General features: G+C 36.8%; 1 protein-coding gene across 1 annotated transcript in view; it reads right to left on the bottom strand.

The window, feature by feature from the left end:
* COL24A1 (collagen type XXIV alpha 1 chain) overlaps positions 1–27,004 on the bottom strand; it is a 166,237-nt gene that overhangs the window by 113,348 nt on the left and 25,885 nt on the right. Inside the window, exons 4-8 of the mRNA XM_088153680.1 lie at positions 20,641–20,694; positions 15,982–16,035; positions 11,007–11,060; positions 9,593–9,646; positions 1,266–1,310 (exon numbers count right to left, since the gene is read on the bottom strand). Coding sequence (XP_088009806.1) covers positions 1,266–1,310; positions 9,593–9,646; positions 11,007–11,060; positions 15,982–16,035; positions 20,641–20,694 — 261 coding nt within the window. The remainder of the gene's footprint in view (positions 1–1,265; positions 1,311–9,592; positions 9,647–11,006; positions 11,061–15,981; positions 16,036–20,640; positions 20,695–27,004) is intronic.

The following is a 27,004-nucleotide window of genomic DNA, read 5'->3' as shown; positions in this document are numbered from 1 at the left end:
CATTTAAACTTACATAAAATGTATTCTGTACGCAGCAGCATAACTCAAGTAAGCAGTGGAGAAGTAGTGATGGAAAGAGCATGACCATTCTGTAGTGTCTTGAAATATCAGATAAACCCTGGCTTACGAGGGAAACTTTTAGAGTATAGAAAAAATTAAAAGAAATTGTAAATTTCCGCTGGGGACAGGGTGAAATTTGTAAAGCAGAGTGCACAAATTAATGCTGAGTATGGTTGTATGACTGCTATTTAGACTGAAATTAACATATGAATGCTTTGGTTATCTACAACTGAACGTCATCAACTACAACTGAATGTCAGCAACTCCATCACACATCCTAATGAAATAACTCAGAAGCTGAGGTTAGTACCTACTTTTAGTAACTCAAAGTTCTCTGGGGTGTTGGGGTAAGACAGATTTGTGAATAGTTAAATGGACCATAATGTCAGAGGAACAGAAAAATTAAACTATTACAACTGCTGGCAAAAATTATTCTTTGTTCCCTGGTTTTGCATTCAACCACGATCTGCATTTTTTAAAGATCATTTATATTTATATTCTTAGAACCCAGCCCATTAAGTATTAATCACAGCCTGAAAGCACAGTCAATTAATTGAAGATTTAGTTAGTCAGTTAATTAAATAGTTGAGCACAGTAACTAATTACTAAAAGAAATGTAAATTTATAAAACTGCAAAGTAAGGATGTAGCTATTGTTGTTTTTCTGAATATATTACATTTGGGATTTGTTAATATAACTCAGAACAGTTAAATTAAAATTACTCTACTTTTCTTGTTAACAATAAGAGCTAGCCTTTTACTTATTAAATTATTTTACATAAATTCCATTATTTCCACAGAACATTTAGACATTTTGGTAATCTGCAAATATTTTTAAATGTAATAAATTAATTAACATATGTTTTTGTAGTTGAAATCAACCAAAAGGCTTTAATAGTTGAACATACTTTCATTAAAAAAAAATACTGTGATATACATTGCCTTCTTCTGAATCATTAAGTCATAAATGTCTCCAACGACAAATAAGCGATTGACTAGTGAGCTGTCTCTCTAGTTTACTGCTTTTTATTCTAATTAGCAGTGGTTCCCTAATATATGAGGTTTAAACTGGCATGCAGGATTAAACATTGGCCCCTGTTTTGTTTCAAAACAAAACTGACAACTAGCCAAGCGAGCAAGCATGAAGGACTTATTAAATATCTGCAATTAATACATGGCGTATAAAATCATGATAGTTTTACTTACTTGCTCCCCCTGTATCCCTCTTGGTCCTGGATATCCCTCTAATCCCTGCAGGTATCAAAAAGTAACAAACGTTGCACAGAAGTCTAAAACATTCACAGATGTCCCCATATAAATAGAAGCAGGCACAATCCATTTTTTACCTTTCCCAAGAGAATTTTGCCAAGTTTAGTTTCTAGACTTAGCAAAATCTGAGGAAATGAAGTATGAATGGAAAATATGACTGATACAGAGAGGGAGAAATCTTTATCTCAGTATAATTCATTTTTTAAAATTTCTAATATGTCACCTGGCTGAAATCAAATGTAGATTTGTATCATGTGACATACAAAAGCCACCAGAAACTATTTCTTTTATAATTATTCAAAATCGGATATAGTTGAAGTAGTTTTCCAATTCCAAATCTTTTTCAGAGCACTTTGAGAAGCTATTTTGACTAGTAGATGCACATTTCCACAGAACTCTAAGAATCTAGCTAGAGAAGGAAATTTGCTAGAACTAATTTTATATATGTAAAAGAAACATTTTGTTCTTCTGACAATAGAAACACCTTGGTAAGATAGCTGATGCAAACTTGTTTGATGACTCACAATAATTTTGTTTTGCATATTTGGTAAGTTAGTTTTGGGGAAAAATCCCATAATATATATTAATCACACTGGGGACAAGCCAGTGTGGTGTAGTGGTTAAGGTGCTGGACTAGGAGTGAGGAAATCCAAGCTGTAGTCAACCCTTAGGCATGGAAGCTGGCTGGGTGACTTTGAGTCAATCATTCTCTCTCAGCTCTAAATTGGGAAGGCAAAAACAACCACCTACCAACCCACACTGGACCAGCATAGATAAACGAAGAGTCTTCATTCTGGAGTAGATTGATTTGGGTTGATAATAATATGAATTGGTATTCTCCCAAACATACATTTCCAAAATTGTTTTCAAATCTAAATTAAGAAAGGCAATGAAACCAGGGGCATCTACAGCAAGCAGAGAATTTATCAAAGGATGAAACATGACATCACAATACAAACTCCATCCCTTAGGTAACTGCATGCAACGTCACAACAGAAGTATAAAACAGAGAGGCATTTGCATTGCAACATCACAACACACATTTAATCATTTCCCTAGCCCCTACAGATGGCCATTATGAAATCATGCGTGTGTACAGTTTGATCTAGAAGATAATACTTTTGAAAGCACCTGAAAATATTCTGTTACCAATTGTTTTTGGGTTTTTTTTGGTAAAATGAATGATGTGATGATAGCTTGACAATACAGAGGTAAATAATTATTACCTGTTTCTTAAAACTCAGTATCGGTAAAGCAAGGGAGAAATGAAGCAAGGGATTATTTGAAGAGGAAGTGCAAATCCTTCACATCTAAGTCTGAGCATAAGCATTCATTTTTAGAGCTCCTAAATTAATATTCTTCCACTGTCTGTATTCATCCATCAGCACATTTCACTAATTTTCCTCTTCTTCTGCATAAAGGAAATCAAACTCCTTTCTGTGGTAGTTATTCTAAAAGTTTTTAAAGCTACCAATAGAAATACATGCTAGCGATAATTCATCTGTAAAGGTAGAGAGACTTGTTGCATAGCTAATAGAGGCCCTTGCTTATCAGGCAGCAGCTACAGCAATTTTGTGTGGCTACGGCCTGCCCCAGGTCCTTGGGCTTTTAACACAGATGTTGGGTTACAGCAGTAACTCCTGACAGGAAGTGAGAATCCAGACAGTTGACCACAGCTGCTAATTTCAGACATGCATACAAATGAGAAAAAAATAGGATAGGGTGAACAGAACTCATTCTAATTGTTGAATTTGTATATAATTTCATAGAGTTCCTTTTTTGAAAAACACAGGTGCATTTAATCCAGTTTTTTTTAAATTACTGGGATGGTTTATAATTTTAGAACTACAATGATCTTTTATTCTCACCTGGAATAAGTTAAATAGTACTAGAATGTAGGGCAAGATGTTCTGGCTATTGTTTAAACTTCACCATATGGGGTCTATACATTGAAAATAACTTCAGAATTGTGGTAACTTTAGTATACTCTTTTCTGATGGAAATATTGGCTATAAATCTAATAAATACAATTTCACATTTGTTTGCAATGTGTAAATTTTCAGATTAAGCATGCTGATGTGTCATCTCTTGTTTACAGTGTTATTGAATCCAACATGAATTCATTCTGATATATCATTCTTGTTCTGTTTAGAATAAACTCTAGAAGAAACAATAATAAATTACATACTTAAACCCATTGTTTTTTATAATCAGCAGCCTCTACATATTCCTTTGAAATCTGGTTGAAACTTCATTTCAAACTAGCTATCCTTTTTTTAAAAAAAACCAACCCTCCAAGCTTGACATTTTGCACAAGTAAAGTAACACTTGAATGTTATTCCCAATTATATAAACACATATGCCTTCCACATATTCACAGCAAGTCATTTGCAATTGTTACAGCACATCCAATTTTTCTCTTGAATGACTGTACTGAGTGAGTGGCTGGGGAAGAACACAGGGAACTTGCCGTGGGATCCAAAGCTCCCTGTGCACATGTAGAAACCGCTGTCTGGATCCCAATTAAAATTTGGACTGAATGTATCTCTCCGAAATCCATTTTACCATATTAACTCATTTTTATTCTGCTTCTATTCTTTCATACATAGTGACTGAAAGCAACAGAAAATATATGCTATAACTGTTTACTGTTGCACCCACATATGCAGAAGGCACAAAGTAGGAGTAGTCATTATGAATAAGCCAGACCTTCCAGGGGAGTCACAAACAAATTTGATGGGAATTGCAGATTTTAGGGGGGCTTATGCATGTAAAGCAGGATCTCTACCAGAACTTACTCCCACTCTGCCTGGATAAGCTGACAGCCAGCTTATCCTAGCCAACACCAAAGCAGGTTCTGACGGCTCCAGCCCAGTGTGCAGAAACCTGATGAGCTTTGCTTGGACAAGGTGACTGTCAGCTTGCTCAGGCAGGGCATGAGCAAGTTCTAACAGCAATCAGTTTCTTTGTGCACAAACCATATCTAATCTTTTGGTGCACAAAGCTGGATTACTGAGTGAACTTGTTTCTACTCTGCCTGGACAAGCTGACATCAAAAGAAGGATTAGTTGCTGCTATAAAAAGGACACATCCGTCAAAATAAATTTGGAACAAAAAATGAGACTGTCTTCCTCAAAAACAAAGCAGGAATGATACAAAACTGAGGAAGCTTATCCTTCCCACTTAAAATAAGTGTTTAAATTTGATTGCTTTATTGTTTATTTCCCATTAAATAAATTGTTTTATCTGATATATAAATTAAGATTTAATTATTTATTTTTTGCTCAGGGAACCCTAATCCCTATGAAATTATTCATGGGGAGTGGGGGGGGGGGGGGTTTGTCAACAAATGTATTTATATTTTAGGGGGTTATGGCATCACAAAGTTTGAAATCTCTTGTACTGAGCCACCACCTTTGTTTTACAAAAGGCTGGGTTTATAAGACATGCTAAGCCAAAACCAAAGAAATTACATCATAGCTTCACAAAACGTTGGTCATGCAATAAAGTTTAAGACTGCATACCTTTTTGTAATGCCTGCCTATATTAAATTCATTTGACTGCATAAGGACCGAAATGAGTGGATGAACTGACTCCATATTCAATGATAAAATTTTATAAACAAACAACAAAATAGTGCAACCTCATCCCTAACCTCAGGCAGATAATTCTTGGTGTCATGGAAGTTTAGCAAACTATAATTTTTTAATTTCTTATTACAGTATTTTCAACTCCAGAGAGAAACCTTTTGTAAAAGTTTGTGATTCAATTCCAAAATAACTTTGTCAGACTTAAGTAGTTTGATCCGAATCAGAGGCAAGCTGATTAGGATGTCTTGAATATATGTACAGATAGTCCTTGGGTTATAACGGCAATTGGGACCAGAATTTCCATCGCCGGGATTGCCATCACTAAGTGATGTGGTCATAAAGCATGATGTCACATGACCGCATTGCTTAGTGATGGCAATCCCGGCAGTCCCGGTTGCCGTCGTAACCCCCGAACCACACCCGTCATTAAGTGGAAAGGGGCAGGAGTCCCAGACAAGGAGCACGGATGCTGCCAGGGAGTGGGGTGGGGTACTGCAAGCTGGTGGGCGCCGCGGGTGGGCCAGGGCCACAGCCAGGCGCTGTGGGGCACAATCTCATACTCCATAGTAGGGCTCTTCGGAAGAAAAAGCAGCGGGAGCAACTTGCGACCTTCCCTGCCAGCTTCCCCATTGATTTTGCTTGTGGTAAGCTGGCAGGGAAGATCGCAAGTGGTGATCACATGGCCGCAGGACACTGCAACTATTGTAAGTGCAAGCTGGTTACCAAGTGCCCAAATTGTGATTACGTGACCGTTGGGGTGCTGCGATGGCCAGAACTTAGAGGACCGGTTGTAAGTACCACTTCGTTCAGCACTGTTGTAACTTTAAACGGTTGCTGAACGAGTGATTGTAATCTGAGGATTTCCTGTAAACATATACATTCTTTTTGATCTATTGAGTGTATTTCCAAAGATGATAAGTATATTTAAAGTACTTCAGGGATATTATTTATACCCTGCATTTTGCCTAGTATCTTCTCATACTGTTCATGCTTGTTAACCTGTTTTTAACTAGGGTAGCAAACCAGGAACCAAAATGTTGAGGAAGATAAGAATGACAAGATGACTCAAAGGCATGCGCCCACAAAGGAGAGACTTACCCCACCCATCTCATGAACATAATCCCAATTCTTAGCTTTCTTTTAAAAAAGAAGCTAGTTTCTATCTCTGCTAGTAACAGAGAACTAAAACTAAACTCTTTGTGGTTTCCTTTCCATTTTATAATATATATATATATATATATATATTCACTAAATTTTTAAAAAGTTACCTTGCCAATGAATGTAAATAAAGCCCATTATTATAACCCATAACCAACTGTGTGCTATATATGATAGCTCTGCAAAGTAATTGTTATCAAGTCTTATTGTGTGATCCTTTTTTTAAAGGAAAATACTAGAATACCTAGATGCAGTATTTACTAATTTTGTATGTAGCTATTCAGAAACTCATCTTGTGCAATACATATTTAAAATAAAATTATTTTGAAAAAAGTACACAATGTTTTCTGTATTTGGCTGTAGAGCACAGCCAAAAAATAAAGTCCAAGTGGCCTTACATTGTTGAGGTAAAACAGGGAACATATTCGTTTATTTATTACGGGAATATCCAGCCTTTCCCTCCAAAGTAGCACTCATTACCAATTTTGAGTTGTGTTGTGTCTTTTGACTTACCAGAAAGAGCTTCATTTAACATTAATCTGTTTTTTCATCATCTACAACTTAACAAACATCAAACACTGCTTTAGGATTTCAATAGCTTCACTGGATTTTAGACACATGTTAGCACAACATTGTCTGGACCCAAATTTACTTCTTTTTAAAAAAGGGGTCAACCTAGTTTTCCAAAATCAGGCCTATTTCATCTTGGAAGACCTGCAGCGTGGGCTGCTAATTTATTAGAATTTCTAAGAAAGTTAGACCTGTTCTACTAATATACAGACTTAAAAAAAAAAAAAATTAAAGTGCAACCAGGCATATGAACTTCAGTTCCAGGGTAAATATGCCATTCCAAGAATATTGGTGCAGCAATGAAAAATTTGTTTTTTGTTACCTGATGAAAGAAATTCCACTGATCAACACTGTTAAAATAAAGTGAGCTTCAAATTATGGCCAAATATTTTCATTTCTTCCCATCTGAACTGCAAAGACTTTTCCTATTTTCTATAAAAATGTTTCCAAGATGAAACATTATCATGTTGTGATAAAACTTTTATATTTTGAAAGAATACAAAATTTAATCCCATGCCTTTAAAGGTAAGGCCTCCATGAATATCTGAAAATCAATGTAGACCACTAAATGGACTAGTTAGGAGACTAGCTAGATGGACAGCAATCCAATTTAATATAAACCTTTTTCTATGTCCCTGTTCTTAGAACATGGAATCCTGAAGAAATACAAAGCATTATTAAAAAAAAAAATTAAAAGCAAAGTTTGAATTGAAACTTCAGTTTTTATTATTAAGAAATGTTCCAGAACCAATATAATAAAAATATTAAAATTTATTAAGATACAGGTGATGGCTCTAAGGACAATTTTAGCTCAACATTGGAAGACATACTTTGCCAACAATATCAGACTAGGAAATGAAACTTACGGAATATGCATCAATGGCAAAATTAACAGTGTACATTCAGAACAGAAGTTTGACCAAATTCAAGCAAAAATGGCTCCCCTATTTATTGTATGTCACACAACAAGGCAAACTCAGACACTCAGAGTATGGTTTTTAAAGCGGAAATAATCAATGTAAAGACAGTATTAGAAACAATTTTAATGTTTATAAATACATTGATGCAGTCATTAGTTGGGTACAAGGAGAGGGAATTTAAAACTATGTAGTTTCCCAATATTGCCTGTACTGATTATTCTCTTTTTTTCTTCTTCTTCTTTATGTTTTCCCATTTTTTTCCCCTTTTCTTTTTTTTCTTTTCTCTCTACATGGTTATGTGTATCTCCCCTTGGAACAATGACTAATAGTGGTGATATCAATATTAATATCATGTTTAGAGTTTTATAGAGATTCTCTATTACTTCTTAAGATGACATAATGAGCTTAGTTCTATACATTTAATTAATTAAATAATTAATTTTTATAATAATTTTTAAATTATTTATTACTGATATTTTATTCTTATCCACTATGTTTCTTTCTATCTTCTTTTTTCCTTTTATATAGCTATTTATTCTATTCCTTTAAATGTTTTAATAAATTATAACAAGAAAACCAAATCAGAACAATCATGGAATCCTACCCCCGAAAAATCAGATGATGTTATTGAAGCATGTATGGTGATAAAAGGTACCCTTCATACATATGTGAGCTGCATTCACTACCAAACCTATGAGATGCCCTGCACATACATGAACTGCTTAAAGCGCCTTTGTAAGAAAACATTCACAGCAAGCTGAACTGATCCTGATTGACAACAGGGGGAAGAATCAATCGGGAACCTGTGGTCCAGTAAACCAAATTGTTTATACTCACTGACCATATCTCAGAGATAGCATGGCTAGCATGCCAACTTAGTAGGAAGGGATAAATAATAATAAGGTTACCCAGATGGGTTTATCAGAAACATTCCAATGTCATGCTGTAATTTACACTGTGTCTGCCTTTTTCTTTGTCTTGCCTTTGCAATGTAGTGGGCCAAGGGTATATAAGCTGTGGTTCTGCCTTTGCTCAGGGCTGCCCACAAACTGCCAGTGCTTTGCTGGAAGCCCAGTGTGCACTGTATTGCTTACATGCCTAGTAAATACATTAGGCTGTATCTTTAAAGTGATTTGGTTGCAAAAATTATGGTCACATTCTATTTTGTAGTTCTGCTACAAAATTTTTCAATGGGAAAAATTCTTATGAATGCCATGATGAAAGCTGCACAGCTCTATATTTCAGACAACTGGATTCATATACAGAGAGACTTGGCTATATAATATAATCGTAACATAGGAGACAATATGCAAATGAATATGCTTGATCTTTAAAATGAAACAAGAGATCAGATTTCCAAAGTACTTTTCTGTACACTTTCTTGCAGCTTATATATGAAATCTGAACAAAAATGCATGAATACTGCAATGCTTTTTTAGGTTTCCAAAGACTCTCATGACAGTTTATAAATATTAGGTGCCGAATTAGCATAACCAGCTCTGAGCACTCTAATAGATTTGGCATAGATTTCCACACCAAAAGAGCAATCATAAGCTCACTATCATAAGTCAGCAGAAACACAATATAGTCTCAACAAGTATGCTACTTATTTCTTACATGAAATATGCATAATTCCATACAAATAGCAGAATTCTGAGAATATAATAAAATTCCAGTCATTGAAGGTGGTACTTCAATTGCCACAAAATTAAATTTAATTTGCAAATTTCCATAGCTTCCAAGGTATCTATGGTGTTGTATTCAAGTAACTGATATTCTTGTAACAGGGCTTTTCTTGGCAACTTTTTTTTAAAATATTTTGTTTTAAGTTTTATTGGAGTCTTACTGGTTATTGACATCTTTGTTTCCTACACTTTCTATATCAGGAGTGGTTCTGATGACCAACCTCAGATTCTGAAATCTGTAAGAAATTTCTTTTACACACAAGCATTAAATTCATTATTTGTCATTATGAACCTTAATAATGGCCTACACATGCACATATTAGAATAAAAAAGAATCTTACCTTTTCACCTTTGAGGCCCGCTATGCCAGGTAACCCTGGAAGTCCTGGATCACCCTATAAATTCAGTATAAAGTTATTGTAGCACAACACAAGATCAAAGAATGACATCATATACTATTCATGGTTAAAAAGAATAAGTTCCCCATAGTCCTCAAATTACTGTAATATGACCAATCATAATGGCGTTGCTTCTACCACTCTCATACTTCAGCCAGTTTAAGCCAGAGAGTGAATCTCCTGGCAGATCTCTGTGTGAGCAGCAGTGAACTAACAAGGATTCCTGATTCTCAGTAGTACAGCAGCAACATAACCACACCTTTTTCTTCTTAAATTATATTGCTGAAATAAAGAATAATCACGAGTGAATTTTTGTGGAAAAATTATAAGCTCTGTTAAATTTTGGAATTCAGAACAAATTCAAGGAAGTTAAAATTAAATTAAAATTAAAATTAAAATTAAAATTAAAATTCATTTAAATCAAAACATATAGCTGATCCTTGCTGATTTTCTGATGTACATTTAACACAAATTATTATTATTTCAAAAAGTTAAACAGGGTCAGATCTGATTTTTATTTTGATGAGAAACCACCAGGAAACACAAGGACAGCACACTAGAAAAAAAATATTGAAGAAGGTAATGGCAAATCCATATTGTTGGCAAGAAAACCATGTAGACATGTCCATGAAATCATCAAGAGCTGAGCTGAATTCAGAACAGACTGTACCATTTACATACTAGTCTTCTGCATCAAGCTCTGGATGGTGAATCTTGTGATAGCAATAAAATTACAAGGAGAACCCAATTACATTATAGCTCGCCTGCTCTGGTGTATATCAATATCAATAAAAAAAATACCACCATCTTCAATAAATAGACAGGATCATTGCTTAATGGTAGAATAGTTTGAATCTTTTTTGCAAGTATAAAATATGCAATATCTATTTCTATAGTCCTTCTATTATTTCCCAAAACTAGTAATGTAAGTCAAAAGAACCTGCTGATGTACCAAAAAAGAGAGTCTTCCAGAACAAAATTAATCCATGAAATAAACTGTATCCAAAAGAAAGTCAACAACAGTACAAGAGCACATTATATGGAGCATTCTGAGATCTATACCTTCAGCAATTAGATGAACCCATCATTTTGTTACCCCTTTTGTTTGTGTACTGAGTTACTCTCCCACCAAAGGGATGTAACTTGCAGTGTGACACCCCTTTTGTCATTTTGATGAAAGCAGGAAGATCCTGTGGATGCCCAGCAAGAAAATATTTGTAACTCTCCAAACTACAATTTCATCTATCTACACAACCCTCCTATACTTCTAAATTGGACATAAAACATTAATCAGATGTAACAAATAAGAATATCAACAAGATTTCTATTAGATGGCTCTAGATTATAAATCATTTACCTTTTCTCCACGCCTTGCTTGCCCTGGGGAAAACCCTGGATCACCTTTGGGGCCCTGCGGTAGCAAAATTAAGTGAAAATATAAGAAATAAGTATTATTGCTAATATTATTTAGAAGATAATATGTTATTAAGGAGATTCAATGAGATATATAAAAGAAAATTTAATCAAGTAGATACTTTCCATTATATACTGGTGGTATTATTTATACATGCAATTTGCAACATTAGCTCTTCTAGGGATTTTTGTATAGATGACTTGGGTCCAGAAATAGAAAAACACAGCCTTAGTATTCTAGCAGCTGTATATTAACAATATTTAATACTTCTGTGGGTAATTCCATGTACTTAATTCATAAACGAAGAGAAATTAAACCACTATCATCTTATTCAGATAAAAAACACTCCTATTCTTAATCTCCTTGATCTTCAAGTAGTAAAGCTATGTCCAAAATAATCGCCAATAATTCATAATATTTTTCTTTCTTGTTTTCCCCTTCCTTCCTTTTAGTCTAATATCTGTTTTCCCCTCACTTTTTCTCCTTTTACTTTCTCTTAATTTTCTTTTCATTTCCTTAGTTTCAGTCATGGAGGGATGGAAGGTTCCATCCAATATGGCAGGCTGTTTTCTTTACTTTTCCATTATGATAAAAACAAGTTTTATACTTTTAGTGGTACTACATTAGGACTTGAATAAATAGTCAAATTGTGAAAAATTTGATTGATTGATTTTCCAGTAGAGAGACAATACTTCTGATCAATCCACTACTGTCCATCAAAGGATAAAGAATCAGAAAGAACAGTGAAACTTCAATTTAATGGAATTCCATTTAACAGACTTCAGATGAAACAGAGAAAACTTCTGTCCAGATATCCCCCTGAAATAACAGACATGTCTGCTGAACTAAATGCAATCTGAAGTTAAATTTATCTAATTTTGTGACATGCATGATGGCCTGTATCATTTGACAGAACTGAGAAATTACATAATTTGTGCCAGTTTACATCATTTGTATAATAAAACTACATGAGTTATTATATCTAATGGTATCATTAAGCAAATGTCATAAACTGACACAAATTGATATCATTTGTCTAATGACATCTTTATGCAAATAACATAAATTGCCTCAATGATGTATTTCCATATTTAACAGACATTTGGGAGTAATATGCTCCATTAAATGGACTCTATGGTCCATTAAAACAAAACTTCACTATATTTCAACCTTAGCTATATATAAGTAAGGACAAAAGTAAACAAATGGAGGGAGGGAGATTTCAGCCCACTGACCATAAAGACCAGTATAGCTCCCAATGGCATTCATAAGACTTACATATTTATAGATATTTTAATGTGAAAAAACTTCATAATTTACTGTAATTTACTGCTTTCATTAACAGGACCTGATGAAATGTTAAAAATACATAATAAGAAAATATACTGGAGAATTGATTTAATATTTGTAATTAGATACCGAGATTATTGTTGAATTATAAGACCACCAGAAATTCTTAAACAGGTTATTAACTCAGGACTGTACCTTTACTTTAGCCAAATAATTATAGGAAAAAGTAGCAACCAAGAAACACGCCAAAATATTACTTAACATTACATGAATCTGCATTTCATATTAATCCAGTGGTTAATTTCTAACTGTATTTATTTTAAATCTTTCATCACACTTTTCTAGTTAGAAAGCTAGAAGGCTAGGATGGGGTTGATGGGGGGGTCAATAGAATGGTTGGTCTGGTGTCTGATAGGAAGAGTTTGCTTTTATTGGTTAGTGAAGCCCTAAGACTCAACCTTAACCCTAGGATCACTATGTGAGATAGTGGCCATGTATGTTCTTTAAATGAATAAATGAACAGCACTCAGCAACACAGCTTAAGCCAATGTTAGCAAACCTTTGGAGCAATGGCAAAGGCACCACCTTCTTGCCTCCCAAAGTAAAATGGGCAAGTTTTCAAATTTTTATCCCCAAACCTCAAGTGAGAAAGCTGAAATTGTTCATGAACATGCCCAAATCTTACTTGACTTCAATGTTCTTCTCTAAGATCTTCCAAAATCTCATAGGTGTTAGCATTCTCGTAGGTGTTAGCAGACTTTTTAAAAGTAATATTTTTATTTAGTTTGGGAGGTACACAAATGGTATCTGTGTTCGATTAACCCTGGCATGTGTGGACAATGCATTCTTGACTCCTATCTTAAGCCTATTTGGAAACCATGTCATTACTCTCTTTGAAACACTTGGCCTGATTTGTTAGGGTTGTAGACTGGTTTTCTTAAATTGGGAATATGGACTCAAGAGAGCTGAATCACTTCTGGTTCAAGCAGTGTCATTCTACATGTGCAAGTGCATCTGTGGGGGGCAGGGGGACAGAGGGGCCAAGTGGCATCACATACAGTACGTCATGATGTCAATGTGCAAATGATAGGAATTATGTAGTTGAATCATTTTGAGCTGCAAAATGGTACAAGTACATGATCTGTATAATGACTTCATGAAACTGCAATGTCAGTTGCTACAGGATTCCTACATACCAATGCATTATTTAAACCCAAAGTGGCAGTCTGTAAAATTTGGAACCATGAAAAAGGATATAACCATACTGATAAAGTGTCTTCATCTCTTAAACCAATTTTAAAAATTATGACAAAATGAAGCCATTATATACATACTATCAATTACTAAATTATTTCAAAATTTTACTGTGCTAACTTCATCTAGGATTTGTCATGTGTGGGGCATTTCTTCAGCCCTTTCTGTAATTGTCTTACATGACTATTTTAAATGATGTAATACTACCTGTTTTTCAATCTTGTCTATCTCTTCTAATTACTGTAGAACTTGAAGAGGTGGAATTTTTGTTTTTTTTTTACAAGTGGGCAGCTGATCATGTCAATAACAAGAAATTAAGCATTAAGTGTTCCCAGAACCCACAGAACATTTAAGTTTGGGATCAACAAAATAGGCTTCTTTGGGCTGCCTGCTCAAACTTGTTGCTAGCTATTGATCTAAGTTGACATAATCTTTGGAAAAACAACTGTTCATGCCAATTAGAGAAGCTGGTGAAGTTCTCCTGAGTTAAACTTGGAAAGGATTAAACCTGTCTTGAAAGAGATGGAAGCTCTACAAAACCTTAAATTATTCTCTGGCTCCAAATGAAGAATTCCCAGCTTCCCCGGCCTATTAATTTCTCATTGTCCATCATAATTATATTTTTGCTTCCTTACACTGAACTGAAGGAAGCTGCAAGTGTGGGAACAGGGAACCATTCCTTGTGACAACTTTATTCACTATACTTGAATTTGTTGCTGTAATATTCTCCTCACTCTCACACCATTCAGGTTTTTTAAATTTCAGGAGTATACGTATGAGAAAAATACTGTGTATTTCCACAGTAACCCAAGGAGAGTTTCTGAAAGTTCAGCCATCTCTAATACCAATGGAATTAATCAGAAACAAACATAAAAGTGAAAATGCTGATTTTGATAGAGCCAATATTTCCTCTTTGAAATTTCTGCTATGTCACCATTTAAGAAAAAGATGTGAAGGGATGTCAAATAAATTGATGAATAATTCCACACTGCAAACTATCTTTGATAACATCACTAACCCAGATTCATATTGTCAAAGTAATCTCCACATGTTCTGCTAGATACTAATAACAGAACACTCAACAATTACAGGGTACTTTGTTTTACAATGTCAACCTGTGCAAAGCTTATGTAATATATTTTAATGGCCTGCAGCAGCTTTTAATACCTGTCACTACAGGTCAGATTCCTACCCTAAGGAACCACATTAGAACAAATCATGGCTGTGGTTGTTTTTACCCTTAACACATCTATCAAAGTGTTATAACTAAATATGAGTTGAAAGCTTTCCAGAATTTCACACAGCTGTCCAGAGCTACTTAAATAGATTCTGTTCTTGGAGCTGCCTATAAATTGCCTGCTAGATTTGACTCTATCAAACCACTATTTTATCTTTCAGGAAATAATTATCAGAAAGTTACTAAACAAACAAAATAGGAATGCTGAAGCAAGATCTTTAATGCAATATTCAAATATTTTATTTGAATAATGTGTGTGTATATGAAAATAAAATCAAGATTGCAAGATTAAATGGTTGCATTGTTAACCCTTGTATTTTAAAGCATAAACTGCATTTAAAATAATGTGTCTGGTTTTGCTTTTACAGGTAGTCCTCACTTAGCAACCACATTTGGGACCGGCAACTTGGTCACTAAGCAATGCAGTGACTAAACAGAAAATCACGTGGCCACGATGGGCTTACAGTCTTATTTCCCCTTCAGTCATTAAGCAAAGCGACATGGTTGCTAAGTGAAAAATCACGTGACTGCAACTTGGAATTTTACTTCTGCCTTCTGTATTAACTCTGTTGCAAGCTGGTTGCAAAGCATGCAAATGGTGATAATGTGATTGCAAGACACTGCAATGGTTATAAATGCGAGGACTGGTTGTAAAGGTATTTTTTAGCACCGTTATAACTTCAAATGGTTGCTGCACGAGGCAGTCAGTAAGCAAGGACTACCTGTAATAGGAACTTTTCCAAGACATGGCTACATTTATAAACAGAATGACTTTTTTTTCTTTCTAGTGTTTTTCCCACAGGTGCAGGGTCTGCTTTTTCAGATCAACTGAATGTTGATCTGTTGGAGGTGACAGGAATTTACCAACCAGCTTGTCGCAGAAGCCTGACATCGTGGGCCGAAAGAGGGTGACTGGCCCAAAGTCATCCAGCCGGCTTTCATGCCTAAGGTGGACTAGAACTCACCAGTCTCCTGGTTTCTAGCCTGGTGCCTTAACCACTAGACCAAACTGGCTCGCCTATAAACAGAATGAATGACCCACATTAATTTTAGTGCAAACAGATCTTTATAATTCCAAACAGTCAAACCCATAAAGGTCATATGATTCACACACAACATTACTCATGTGTAGCATACCTTTGGACCAGGCAAACCTGGCAGTCCAGGATTCCCATGTGGGCCTGGAATACCCTATGGAAAATATAAAATAAATACAGTATTACAAAGAACAGTAAGGGTGGAATTTCATTTTGTGCAAGGACATTTCTTAGGGATCATTAACCCATTTCTATAGGAAGCCCTGAAGAAAATATTCAGAAACCATTATAACTGGGGCCAAAACATGCTTTGAACCCAAAAAACAGGGAAAGTATTAGGGATAGACTCAAGAGTGGCTTCTTCCTGACTCCCTGAGCTGTAGGAGGGAGGGAAAGGAAAACACTGCCAGGCTTGCAAGATTTGTTAGTATGCAGGTAGTCCTCAGTTAACAACGGTAATTGGGACCAGAATTTCTGTTGCTAAGCGATGCAATCATGAAGTGGGACATCATGTGATCCCATCGATTAGCAATGACAATCCCAGCAGTCCCAGTTGCCATCGTTAACTGAATCCTACCCAGTCATTAGGCAAGGACCCACCCTGATCCAAGCCATTCCTGGCTTGGTCCCTCCCAGTCCCAAGACTCAGTAAGGTAAGGGACTGGCTCCTCTTCAACTCCCCCAACCACCTATCTCCCCCCATCACTGCCCTTTTGGCCGCCCTGCACTTCACCCCCTCTGCTGGCCTTGAGCTCTGCTGACCCTGCACTCTGTTGACCTTGCTATCCTATACAGTACTCCGCTGGCTCTGCCACCCCCAGCTGACCTTCGCTGTCTTCTTCCTCCCACTGCAGACGAAGTGTGCCTGACCTGGCCCTTTGCAAGGCAGCTGCTAGCCGTGCCAGACCTTTTTCCTGAAGCTGTGTGTAGCCTTGTCCAAATCACATGCAGCCTTCTCACAAAGCTTTGGAAGGCTTCAAAGCCTCATGAAAAGGCCACATACAATTTGGACAGGGGCACATGTGATTTGGACAAGGGCACACAAAGCCTCGGAAAGAAGGCCTTGCGCAGCCAGCAGCTGCCTCACAAAGGGCCAGGCTGGGCCCAACTTGTCAGCAGCGAGAGGAAGACAGTGAAGGTCAGCTGGGGGCAGCAGGGCTGACAGGGTGGCAGGGCCAGCAGAGCGCAGGGTGGTAGAGATGACATAGTGCAGGGCAGCCAAAAGGGCAGAGATGGGGGGGAGACAGCTGCTGGGATGAGTTGAAGCGGCCCTGCAGTCATAAGTGCAGGCAGGCTGCCAAGAGCCCAAACTTTGATCACATGACCCTGGACACACTGCAACAGCCGTAACTTCGGGAACTGGGGGTAACTACGATTTGTTCAGCGCCATCCTAACTTCAAATAGTCGCTGAACAAATGGTTGTTAACGGAAGACTACCTGTAGTTCTAGTCTTCCTGTTTTGAGTCTGTTTCCTGATTTGGACAACCCTGAAGGGCTGACAATTTCACATTAACTGTTTTTTTCTCTTCACCCTACAAACTCAAGGCCATACCAGTTAATATAGGGAATAAGTCATTTAGCATTTCTTTCTTTCTTTCTTTCTCTTTCTTTCTTTCATTCATTCATTCATTCATTCATTCATTCATTCATTCATCATATTTCTGTGCTGCTATAATCAAACTGACTCTTGGTAGCTTACATTGGAAAAAATGCATATAAAACATACCTGGTTCAAAAAATAAAACACAACAGTACAAAGAAAATAGAATAAAGAAACATTAACTCAGTGAAAGAATATCTCAATTAACACAATAAATGGAACATCCAAATAATCAAGTGACAGGGCTACAAATGAGCAAAAGCTAAAATCCCATTCTACCAATTAATGTGATAAATCTTTTTCCTAAAACAAATTTGAGTGTTCAACGTTTCCAAATATTAAGCTATTCAACCAGTTTTGTTTTGTCCACAAGAGCTTTCCCAACACGGTACTTTTCAGATATGTTGGATTATCATTTCTGTAATTCCCAGCCAGTCTTGCCAGTGTTGGGAATCCTAGTCCAAAATATCTGGAGAACACCAGAGAAGATCAACATTTAGGAAATTTGATAATGGGATCGGGCTGGCAGATCCCACTAAAGAAACTAAGGAAAGTGACTCTGGAATCATGGTCAAAAGGAAACTGTCAACCAAATGTTGCTGATGTAAAAAAGCAATGTTCATATTTGGAATCATTTAATAGGAAACTGAAAATAAAATAGCCAATATAGTAATACCTTTATACAAAACTATTATGTGCCTGCGGCTGGAATTCTGTGCAGAGTTCTAATTACCCCACCTCAGAAAGGATACTAACAAGATAGAAAAACTGCAGGTTAATGCAACTAAAATGATTACAGGGCTAAATTAGCTCCCCTACAAGAAATTAAAGTGAAACAAAGTTGAGTGAAGGAAGAACTCATACAAGTATATAAAATAATGCAGAATCTCAAAAATATAGACAATGTATTCTTTCATATATACAGCATTATTATTAAATGAGGAAAGATCAGGGCCATAAAATAGAATATTTCTTCCCTCCCCACATCTGGTGCTAGCCATTAATTTTGATAGATTAAAAGGAAACTGGACAAATACATGGAGGATCAGGGACTCAAAGGTTACTAGTTTGTATGGCCACATTTGGAATCATAGCTGGTAATGGAGCGAGAGCAGAACATACTACCCTCCTCTATGTTTGTGAGGTTCTTGAAAGCATCCTGCTGGCCATAATGAGTCACAGGATGCTATTTGACAAAGAGAGACTAAACAGTACATTCATCACATATTTTGCTCAGTTAAAACATGGGGTGTTTTTAGTTATATTGACCACACAGGATATACACTGTGTAAAAATAGAGAATCTTCCCCCACTTCCAAGAGGAGGGATAGAAGCCATGTAAAACCTTGTACACAGAGACATGACATAATGTAACATCTATATCTCTCTACTCTGAGAACTTAAGAGAATGTGGATTGTTATACCATTCTGATAGATTTTAAAACATGGAAGAAACAAGTGTTTTGGCTCCTACTAGAATGGAGGTTCATGGTTGAAGTAGAAAGTAAGATCCCACAGTTGTTAGTGATTTTTTTTGCCCTTAAATATTTATTTATTTATTTATGAAAAGAGATGGGATGAAAGGAGAATAACTAGCCGTATTATACTTCTCAGAATATTAAATACTTATTCAGCTAATGTTTAAAAGCGTATTCCTTTTTTTAAGGCTAACTGATGAAAATGATACAAAATCAAGCAGAAGTACTTTCAGTGGCCAAAGTCCAAATTAGTATGCCAATCCAGCAATATTTCATTTGCAAAAATAAGCTTCATGCATAAGTTACTTATCAGGAATGAGTTCTGTATGCAAAAGGATTTGGTGCAGGACCATTCCTTGTGTGATTTTGGATTACAAATATATCCTTGTCACCTCTGTTAACATCTCAGTTCATATATAACATTAAACAAACATTTTTAAGTCATGACTGGTGATTGAGCCTTAATGGACTTGTCGATGTATAACATGAGGCCATAATGGGTGGGTTCATATATCCCCCTACCCATACTGATTATCACTTGACAACTTAGCCAGTGATAACCAGTCTTGCAGAGTGGGTGGGAATAATAAAAAGACACTGCAGGAATTTTTCTTCTTCCAATTGATAATAAGACATAAATTTTCAGTCATCTGGCAGGGAAGACTTTTTTATGCTGCTTGCCAACACACATGGAATCTTTGCATCAGTGCAATTAACTTTAATATAAGCCAGGCTAACATGTTTTTGATGAGTTAGCTTTTGTTCATCACAACATGCCAGAAGTTCCTTTCTTAATGCCTCAACCAATGTTTAACAGAAAAAAGTACAAATATGTTTGCATATTATTATGTAAATATTATTAACATAAAAGTTTCTCAGAGACAAAAAAAATCCAAAGTGGGGGAAAAATAAAATTCATAGTAACTAGCAGGCAAATTCTGGACTTCAGAATTTTTGTTTATAGAAATTTTGTTAATTTCTTAAAAAATGTGTGTCTATTGTTACCCCTAAACACAATTCATTACTTTACTAAAAGAGGTAGAATTCTGGCTATTAGAAAATGAACTTAATGGTATAAGTTTCTTGCAGTCAATCACACTGTTACTATACCAAGAAGCGTAAAAAGGTATTATAAAATTGCAGCTCTAACCGCTTCTTCACCGTTGGGCAGTGCTAGGCTTCAGCGTTTAGTGACTGTGGTCTAGAGAACAGATTTTCTGATGTTTTGCTGGCAACATCAGGAAATCTGTTCTCTAGACCACAGTCACTTAACCCTAAAGCTCAACATTGCCCAACAGATACCGATCATAAAAGCCTATACCGGTTTCTTCGGTTTTCTGCTTTCTACCTCTGGAATGCAATATTCTAAGAAGCCCATTCCACCTCATTCCGCAAAGCAAATAAATAGGACATAAGGCTTCAGAGACACAATGATGAGAGGAATGAAGAAACTGAAGATTAGCAAAAGGTAGCCTGATATGTGGCAAATTCAATTATTGTCACATTAATTCAAAGCTTACATTTAGACAAAGTATAAAACAAAATGTACTGCTGTTTTCCTAGACTGCATGCTAGAGGAAGGCAATTAAAAAAAATTAATGCATTAAGATAGCCAGAAACAAGTGTGTACTCGATTGTGAAATGCTATATTTTTAGAAACATGCATCTAGCTTTACTCACTCTTGGGCCTCGCTTTCCTGTGGGGCCAGGTAATCCTGTAGGACCTGGGGGTCCCTAAAGGGAAAATGAAATAAAACAAAATGATGAACACAAAAATCCAACAAAGGACTGACAATCTTAAATTCTGTCTTTTGGAAATTGAGATTATTCATTAGTTTAGTTTCCCACCTGCAGTAGGTCCACTAAGTGGTTTTTGCAACTGAAAACAATACTTACTCTAAGTGCCACAGTGACTAGCATGTGCCTTAGAATGGTACATATCACTACCAAAGAACAGAAACAGTGGTTAGGTTTATACAACACACAACCAAAACATGGTTGTGCTCATGTGTGTGTGTATAATTTAGTGTGCAAACTAAGTGATGTGTGTCACTCACCTCAAAGGTTTAGTGAATTGTGTAAGTCCACCAAATTGTGGCTTATTTATTTATTTTATCCATTTATAAGCTGCCTCAGTCACCAAAATGCCTCTAGTAAATATATACTGCATTTAAAAACATTAGAGCAAAGCAGAAGTTAACAGTTAAACCAGTGGCAAAACAATATAACTACCATGTTGGGGAAGGGAAAAAATCATAAATACCAAGGGATTAGAATATCCAACAACAGGGTCAATTTAGATGTTGTGATTCAGTGTGTTGTATGAAATCACCCAATGTGATGGAATGGAATTATGAAGGCCAAGCTCAGGGAGATAAACATTTTCTTAGCTCACCAGAACCGCATGAGAGGAACAAGAGGATGAGACTGGCACCTCCCTGAGGAATTCACACTGTTGTGGCTGGAGGACTTTGGGAACTGGGGTTTTAGTCTGAGAAGATTCTTGCTAGAGGTTGTAGCTAATAAACATAGCTGCTTGTAAGTTATTAATTTGTGCATCCACTTGCTGTTGATGCTATAGCAGGGCTGCTGCCAATAACTGTGGTGTCAAATTAGCTCCCTGGGGATCCATTGCCATGATTCAAGCTCCTTCGTCTCGAAGGTAGAAATGAGTCTGGGAAGATTGATGTCAGGGCTAGCCCAAGGAACTCCAAGAGACAATGCAAATTCAGTCCAGCTATGTTTATTAGCTACAACCTCTAGCAAGAATCTTCCCAGACTAAAACCCCAGTTCCCAAAGTCCTCCAGCCACAACAGTGTGAATTCCTCAGGGAGGTGCCAGTCTCATCCTCTTGTTCCTCCCACGCAGTTCTGGTGAGCTAAGAAAATGTTTATCTCCCTGAGCTTGGCCTTCATAATTCCATTCTGTCACATCCAATTATGTTTTATCCTGTTAACTCAGTCACAAAGTTCATTGTTTGAACTGAGACAATCCCAGCTTCAGTCTTTGGGCATCTAACTAAAAATCAACAGGAAACAGATAATAAAGAAACCTTTCAGTCTGGACAGCAACTTCTAGTGATATACAATACTTGATTAATATACAACGGCAGCTTAAGCAAGAATCTTCTGTTGATGGCCACTGTAACCTGGTCTAGACTGTAACTAAGTTATCAACAGTTGAAAATAGGGAAAGATAAAATAAATTGATAGGCTACCACCCTTGCATCTATTTATTTGTCTTGGAATAACTAATATTCCCAAGGAGTAGAAAGAGAATATTTTATAGCTATACCAGTCTATAAAAAGGAGAAGACAGACCCTGTTAACTGCAAATCATTTAGCTTGTCAAATGTCATCAGTAACCTTTATAATAGCCATCTATATTTATGGGTGTTTGATTGGCTAGGCCAAGATAAACTTCTAGCAGATAAACATGCAGGTCCTTAGGATGGGTTGGGCAACTTTGGACCAATACTTAATTATATATCTCCTTACTGAAAAATAAAGATTAGAAATGCCTTTTATTAAACCTTTGCAAACTTTAAATCTCCTGGATATAGAGAGGTGACTGTTACATTTATTTAAGACTATAGGATAGGATTTCCCTAAGGATTAAGGACCAACTATTGGGAGCAGATTCAGTTCAAGAAAGATATAAATATTCTGGTTGCTCTTTTATTTACCTACTGATCAAATGTCTAATCATTTCCAGAATACCTACAGGAATGAGAAGAAGCCTGCAAACACTCACCATCTATTGTAAAGAAGGCCATCAGTTAGCAAAAAATGAAAGTGAAAATTTTAGCCAAAAGATCAGTGAAACAGCTGGCAAATAGAACACCAATTAAGCAAGTTAAGCTCTAGAAGTATTTAGGGATTACTGTCCCTAAATACTTAAAAAGACACATATAAAATATTCCATGAAGAATACCCAATGTAGTACTGCTGCTATTTTAATACACCTTTGGTACACATTAGCATTTTGCTCAAGCCTCAGTCAATTTTGTTGAGAGAAAAATAACAACTAATTTGCTTTATGGAGCTCAAGTTTGTTTTTACAAGGATTGAAGGTCAATCCAAATTCCTAAAGACTATCCCTACAATTTCTGAATTTGTCTCAAATTCAGTCTTCCATTTGGAGATGGGGTTAATACAGTGGAACCTTGGGTTACGAACGCCTCTGTTAACGAACTTTTCGGGTTATGACCAGCTCCGGCCGCAAAAATTTACCTCGGTTTGCGAACTCCGCCTCAGGGTACGAGCAGGATACGCAGCCATTTTCCCTCCCGTGACACAGTCCGCAGCCATTTTTCCGCCCCTGACATGTGGTCCGCAGCCATTTTCTGCCCTGACACGTGGTCCGCGGCCATTTTTCCGCCCCTGACACGTGGTCTGCGGCCATTTTTCCGCCCCTGACACGTGGTCCGCGGCCATTTTCCGCCCCTGACACGTGATCGTAGGGAGGGGGACTCTCCCTCCAAGCAATAGCCGCCTCCCTGTCCTCCACACCAGAACGGATTAACGGTAATTACATTGAACCTTATGGGAAAATTTCCTTCGGGTTGCGACCAATTCGGGTTGTGGCCAGAGTCACGGAATGAATTAAGTTTGTAAACCGAGGTTCCACTGTATTGTAATACATCAATAGAGCACTTTCATTGTGGCCCAATCTAATAAAGGTAAAGCAGACAGGAATGAAAAGTAGAAACTGCCACATTATGTCACAGCTGCATAGCTTCAATCCCTGCAGAAGCCTAACTAAAATAATTACACTTTTAAAAATATATTTACTTTTATGGCTTTAAAACACAATGGACAGTGTCAGTGTGGAGTTGCTTTCTAGAAGCAATCCTTCCCACCACTCCAGGATCAGGTCCGGTACAATCCTTCCCCAGGACAATAACATTAGAGGCAATTAGTATAAAACCCCACATCTTAACACTTGCATTACAAGCCCATCTCCGCTATAGGTCTGATTAGATATAATTGGTGGCCCAGCTGCAAACCCTCAAAGTAATTCCCAAATATACCAGAGACAGCAGTCTGAAGCACAGTGAAATCCTATGTACTTAATACATATATCAAGAAATACAAAGGCTTTTAATCCTGTGCAAAGCTAGCACCTAAACTTCTATATATTGGCATCTTATATTTTAAAAAATGTTTTTTCCCTGAGAAAACATTAAGGGAACATAGTCCAAGATACTCTTCTAATAGTACAAACTATGCCCATTTCAACATAGCTATCTGACTGTACACTAGAATCAATAGGCCAGTTCATAGGACTATAATGCATGAATTATCCAGCAGACTACTTCAGAAATATGAGCTGTCCATTCTTAAATAGAAGAATATTGGAAACTGTTCTCTACTTTGGGCAGCACTGAGTTTTAGGATTTAGTGATCTAGACAGATTTCCTGCCATTTGACCAACAACTGGGGCTAGCATCTTCAGAGGAAAGGTGGTTTACTACCCAGACAGGAGACAACTGCACAGAGTGGGCTCTTGTCTTTATAGCCAGGTGACCTGACTTTTGATTGGTCTTTAGCCAAGCTGGTTTCTGATTGGTACAGATTGGGGAGGGCAGGTCTCAGATTAGTTGTTTGTGCCCAGTGCTGATTGGTCATTTTGTTCATGTTGGTTTCTGCTGGTCCTTTGTTCATGTTGGCTTCTCACTGGTCATTTTTGGAGTACTGATTCCTGGTTGGTCCTGCTTTTGGGCAGGCCTGTGCTGGTTGTTTCCTTGACTGAAGACGTGGCAGACTCTGTTGTTTGCTGGCTGTGGACCTCGTGATCTTGGTGTGGCTCAGGGCAGACTACCTTGCCTCTGAAGATGCCAGCCACAGCTGCATGTGAAACATCAGGAAATCTGCTACCCAGACCATGGTCACTAAACCCTGAAGCTCAACACTGTCCAACAGATACCAGCCATGAAAGCCTATACCAGTATGTTCTCTGCTTTGCTTATACCTAGGCCTTGTAAGTTAGGGGAAAGGGGGGTAACAATCCATGTACTATGAAAGCTTCCACTGTAGCTTGCCCAGCACTATCCTCGTAAGGAACCAGGTAGTATATCTATCAGTTGACCTGCAGCTTCAGAGAGGTCCTTTTGCTGGGAAGAACAGAGAATGAAAATGGCTAAATCTGGGCTGTCAAAGGCTACAAAGAAAGGAATTTTACTCCCTTTTAAAATCGGTCCTCTCAACACTGGTCTGTAAGCAGTGTAAGTATACAGTACTTAGAAAATAACATATATGCATGTATGTACAGGGAAGGGAGAATTTGTCTTGCTATACATACATGAGTAAGAGAAGTTTTATTTACACACACACACACGTTCTAAGAGATGCAGTCCCAAAACCAAGCTGAATATTTAATATGGGTTGTGTAACCTTGTTGGAAGGAATATAGAGATACAGTCACTTTCTCTACTGTACTATCCTTCTTTCTGAAATAGTATTGTCCACAAACACTTAGTGACAATTTAATAGATTACAATGGAAGTGGACTGAATTAACTGTGCTTCTTGTGCAGTTCAGTTCTTAAACAGTGTGAAAACTGAACGCTTTTTTAGTGGGGGGGGGGAATCAGCAATCATGAACTATTATAACTGATTCTATGAACCTTAGGAAAACTTCTGGCTTCTCCATTTATTTGTTTTTGTTTTTGTTTTGTTTTTAAGTCTAGTGCAGCTTCTTCTGCTTGGCTGCAGCCATAAAGCATCACACAAAATTCCACACACAAAACACACACAAAAAAGATAAGCCATTAAATCCATGTCATTCATTTGGAACAGAATAGATAGATTCATAAAGAATCACCTCTCTGTTTTTGAAGGGTAAAACAAGAGGTTTTCATTGTTGTATTGGTAATGAAGAGAATCCTAAATAGCTTCAGGATTCCCAGCCTCAGAAGAGTTCCAAAAAACTTCTTGTTTCAAAAGCTCCTAACTGCATTGCAAATTATGCCTCTTCATCATTTGCTAAAATGATAATTAAACTAGTAAAATAAAAATAGCAAAATTTCTTCCCATCCTTCCTGTCTTGAGGTGGGTCAATGCTTATTAAATTCACATAGCTGACTGTGGCTGTATTTGCACAATATGGTAAGTGATTGTACAGAGTTAACTTTATGATGTGCATGACACCATCTTACCCTTATCATATGGGGCTCATTAATCAGGGACTTTAACATTAGCAGCCATTCTAGATTAAGAAAACAAGATAACCCTATGTCAGTGGAGTGTCTGGGACAAGAGCTAAGATGGCATCAAATGAACATGTTAACTATTCATAGTACATGAGCATGTTTTGTAAATTCTGCCACTCTGATAGACAGTCAACTCTAAAAATCAGCATAGAATAGGCATTAGCCATGTTCAAATACCAGGCCAAGCCAGAATTCTGACAGCAGGAATGGTTAAAATAAATGAAACTTTTTTGTGATTTAGGTCCCAAATAAGCAAGGAATTATTTTGTACCTAATCATGAAGGGAAGCAATACAATGTGCCTGGCATACTGTATACTGTATGTTATACAAAACAAACCATGGAAGGAGCTTTATAACTGCTTAAAAATTCATTATTCAGATACATCCAACACCCTACGTTCTCATAAATAGTGAACATATTTCAGGTCCTACACCTCCGGAAGAGTATCTCTAGAATTATAGTCCTTTCATATTTTTTCAGGGACAAAAAAATATATTTTTGGGGGGAATATAAGATACCAATATATAGAATGTTTTAGGTCCTAGCTTTGCACAGGACCAAAAACATTCATATTTCTTGACAGACATGTTAAGTATTCCACCATGGTCTTTTGATGCAACACTGATGCAACTTTACTTTAAAACACCCTATGACTGCCAGTGATGTGATGCTTCCGAAAAATAAAAAACAATTTTGGACAGTTATTTATTTGATCCATGTACATACTGGAAAGCACTGCAGAAAATTCCGTTACATAAAGTATGTTAGTCAAATGAAAATGCAGCTGCATTTGCATACTGGAAGGTACTTTTCCCTGATACAAGTAGAA

Source organism: Python bivittatus, unplaced genomic scaffold, assembly GCF_059951505.1.
Source record: "Python bivittatus isolate LINGU-HERP-01145 unplaced genomic scaffold, Pbiv_v1 ctg000700_np1212, whole genome shotgun sequence".
NCBI classification, from domain to species: domain Eukaryota; kingdom Metazoa; phylum Chordata; class Lepidosauria; order Squamata; family Pythonidae; genus Python; species Python bivittatus.
Note: the sequence above shows the minus strand (reverse complement) of the source record. Positions and strands in the feature narration are given on the sequence as shown.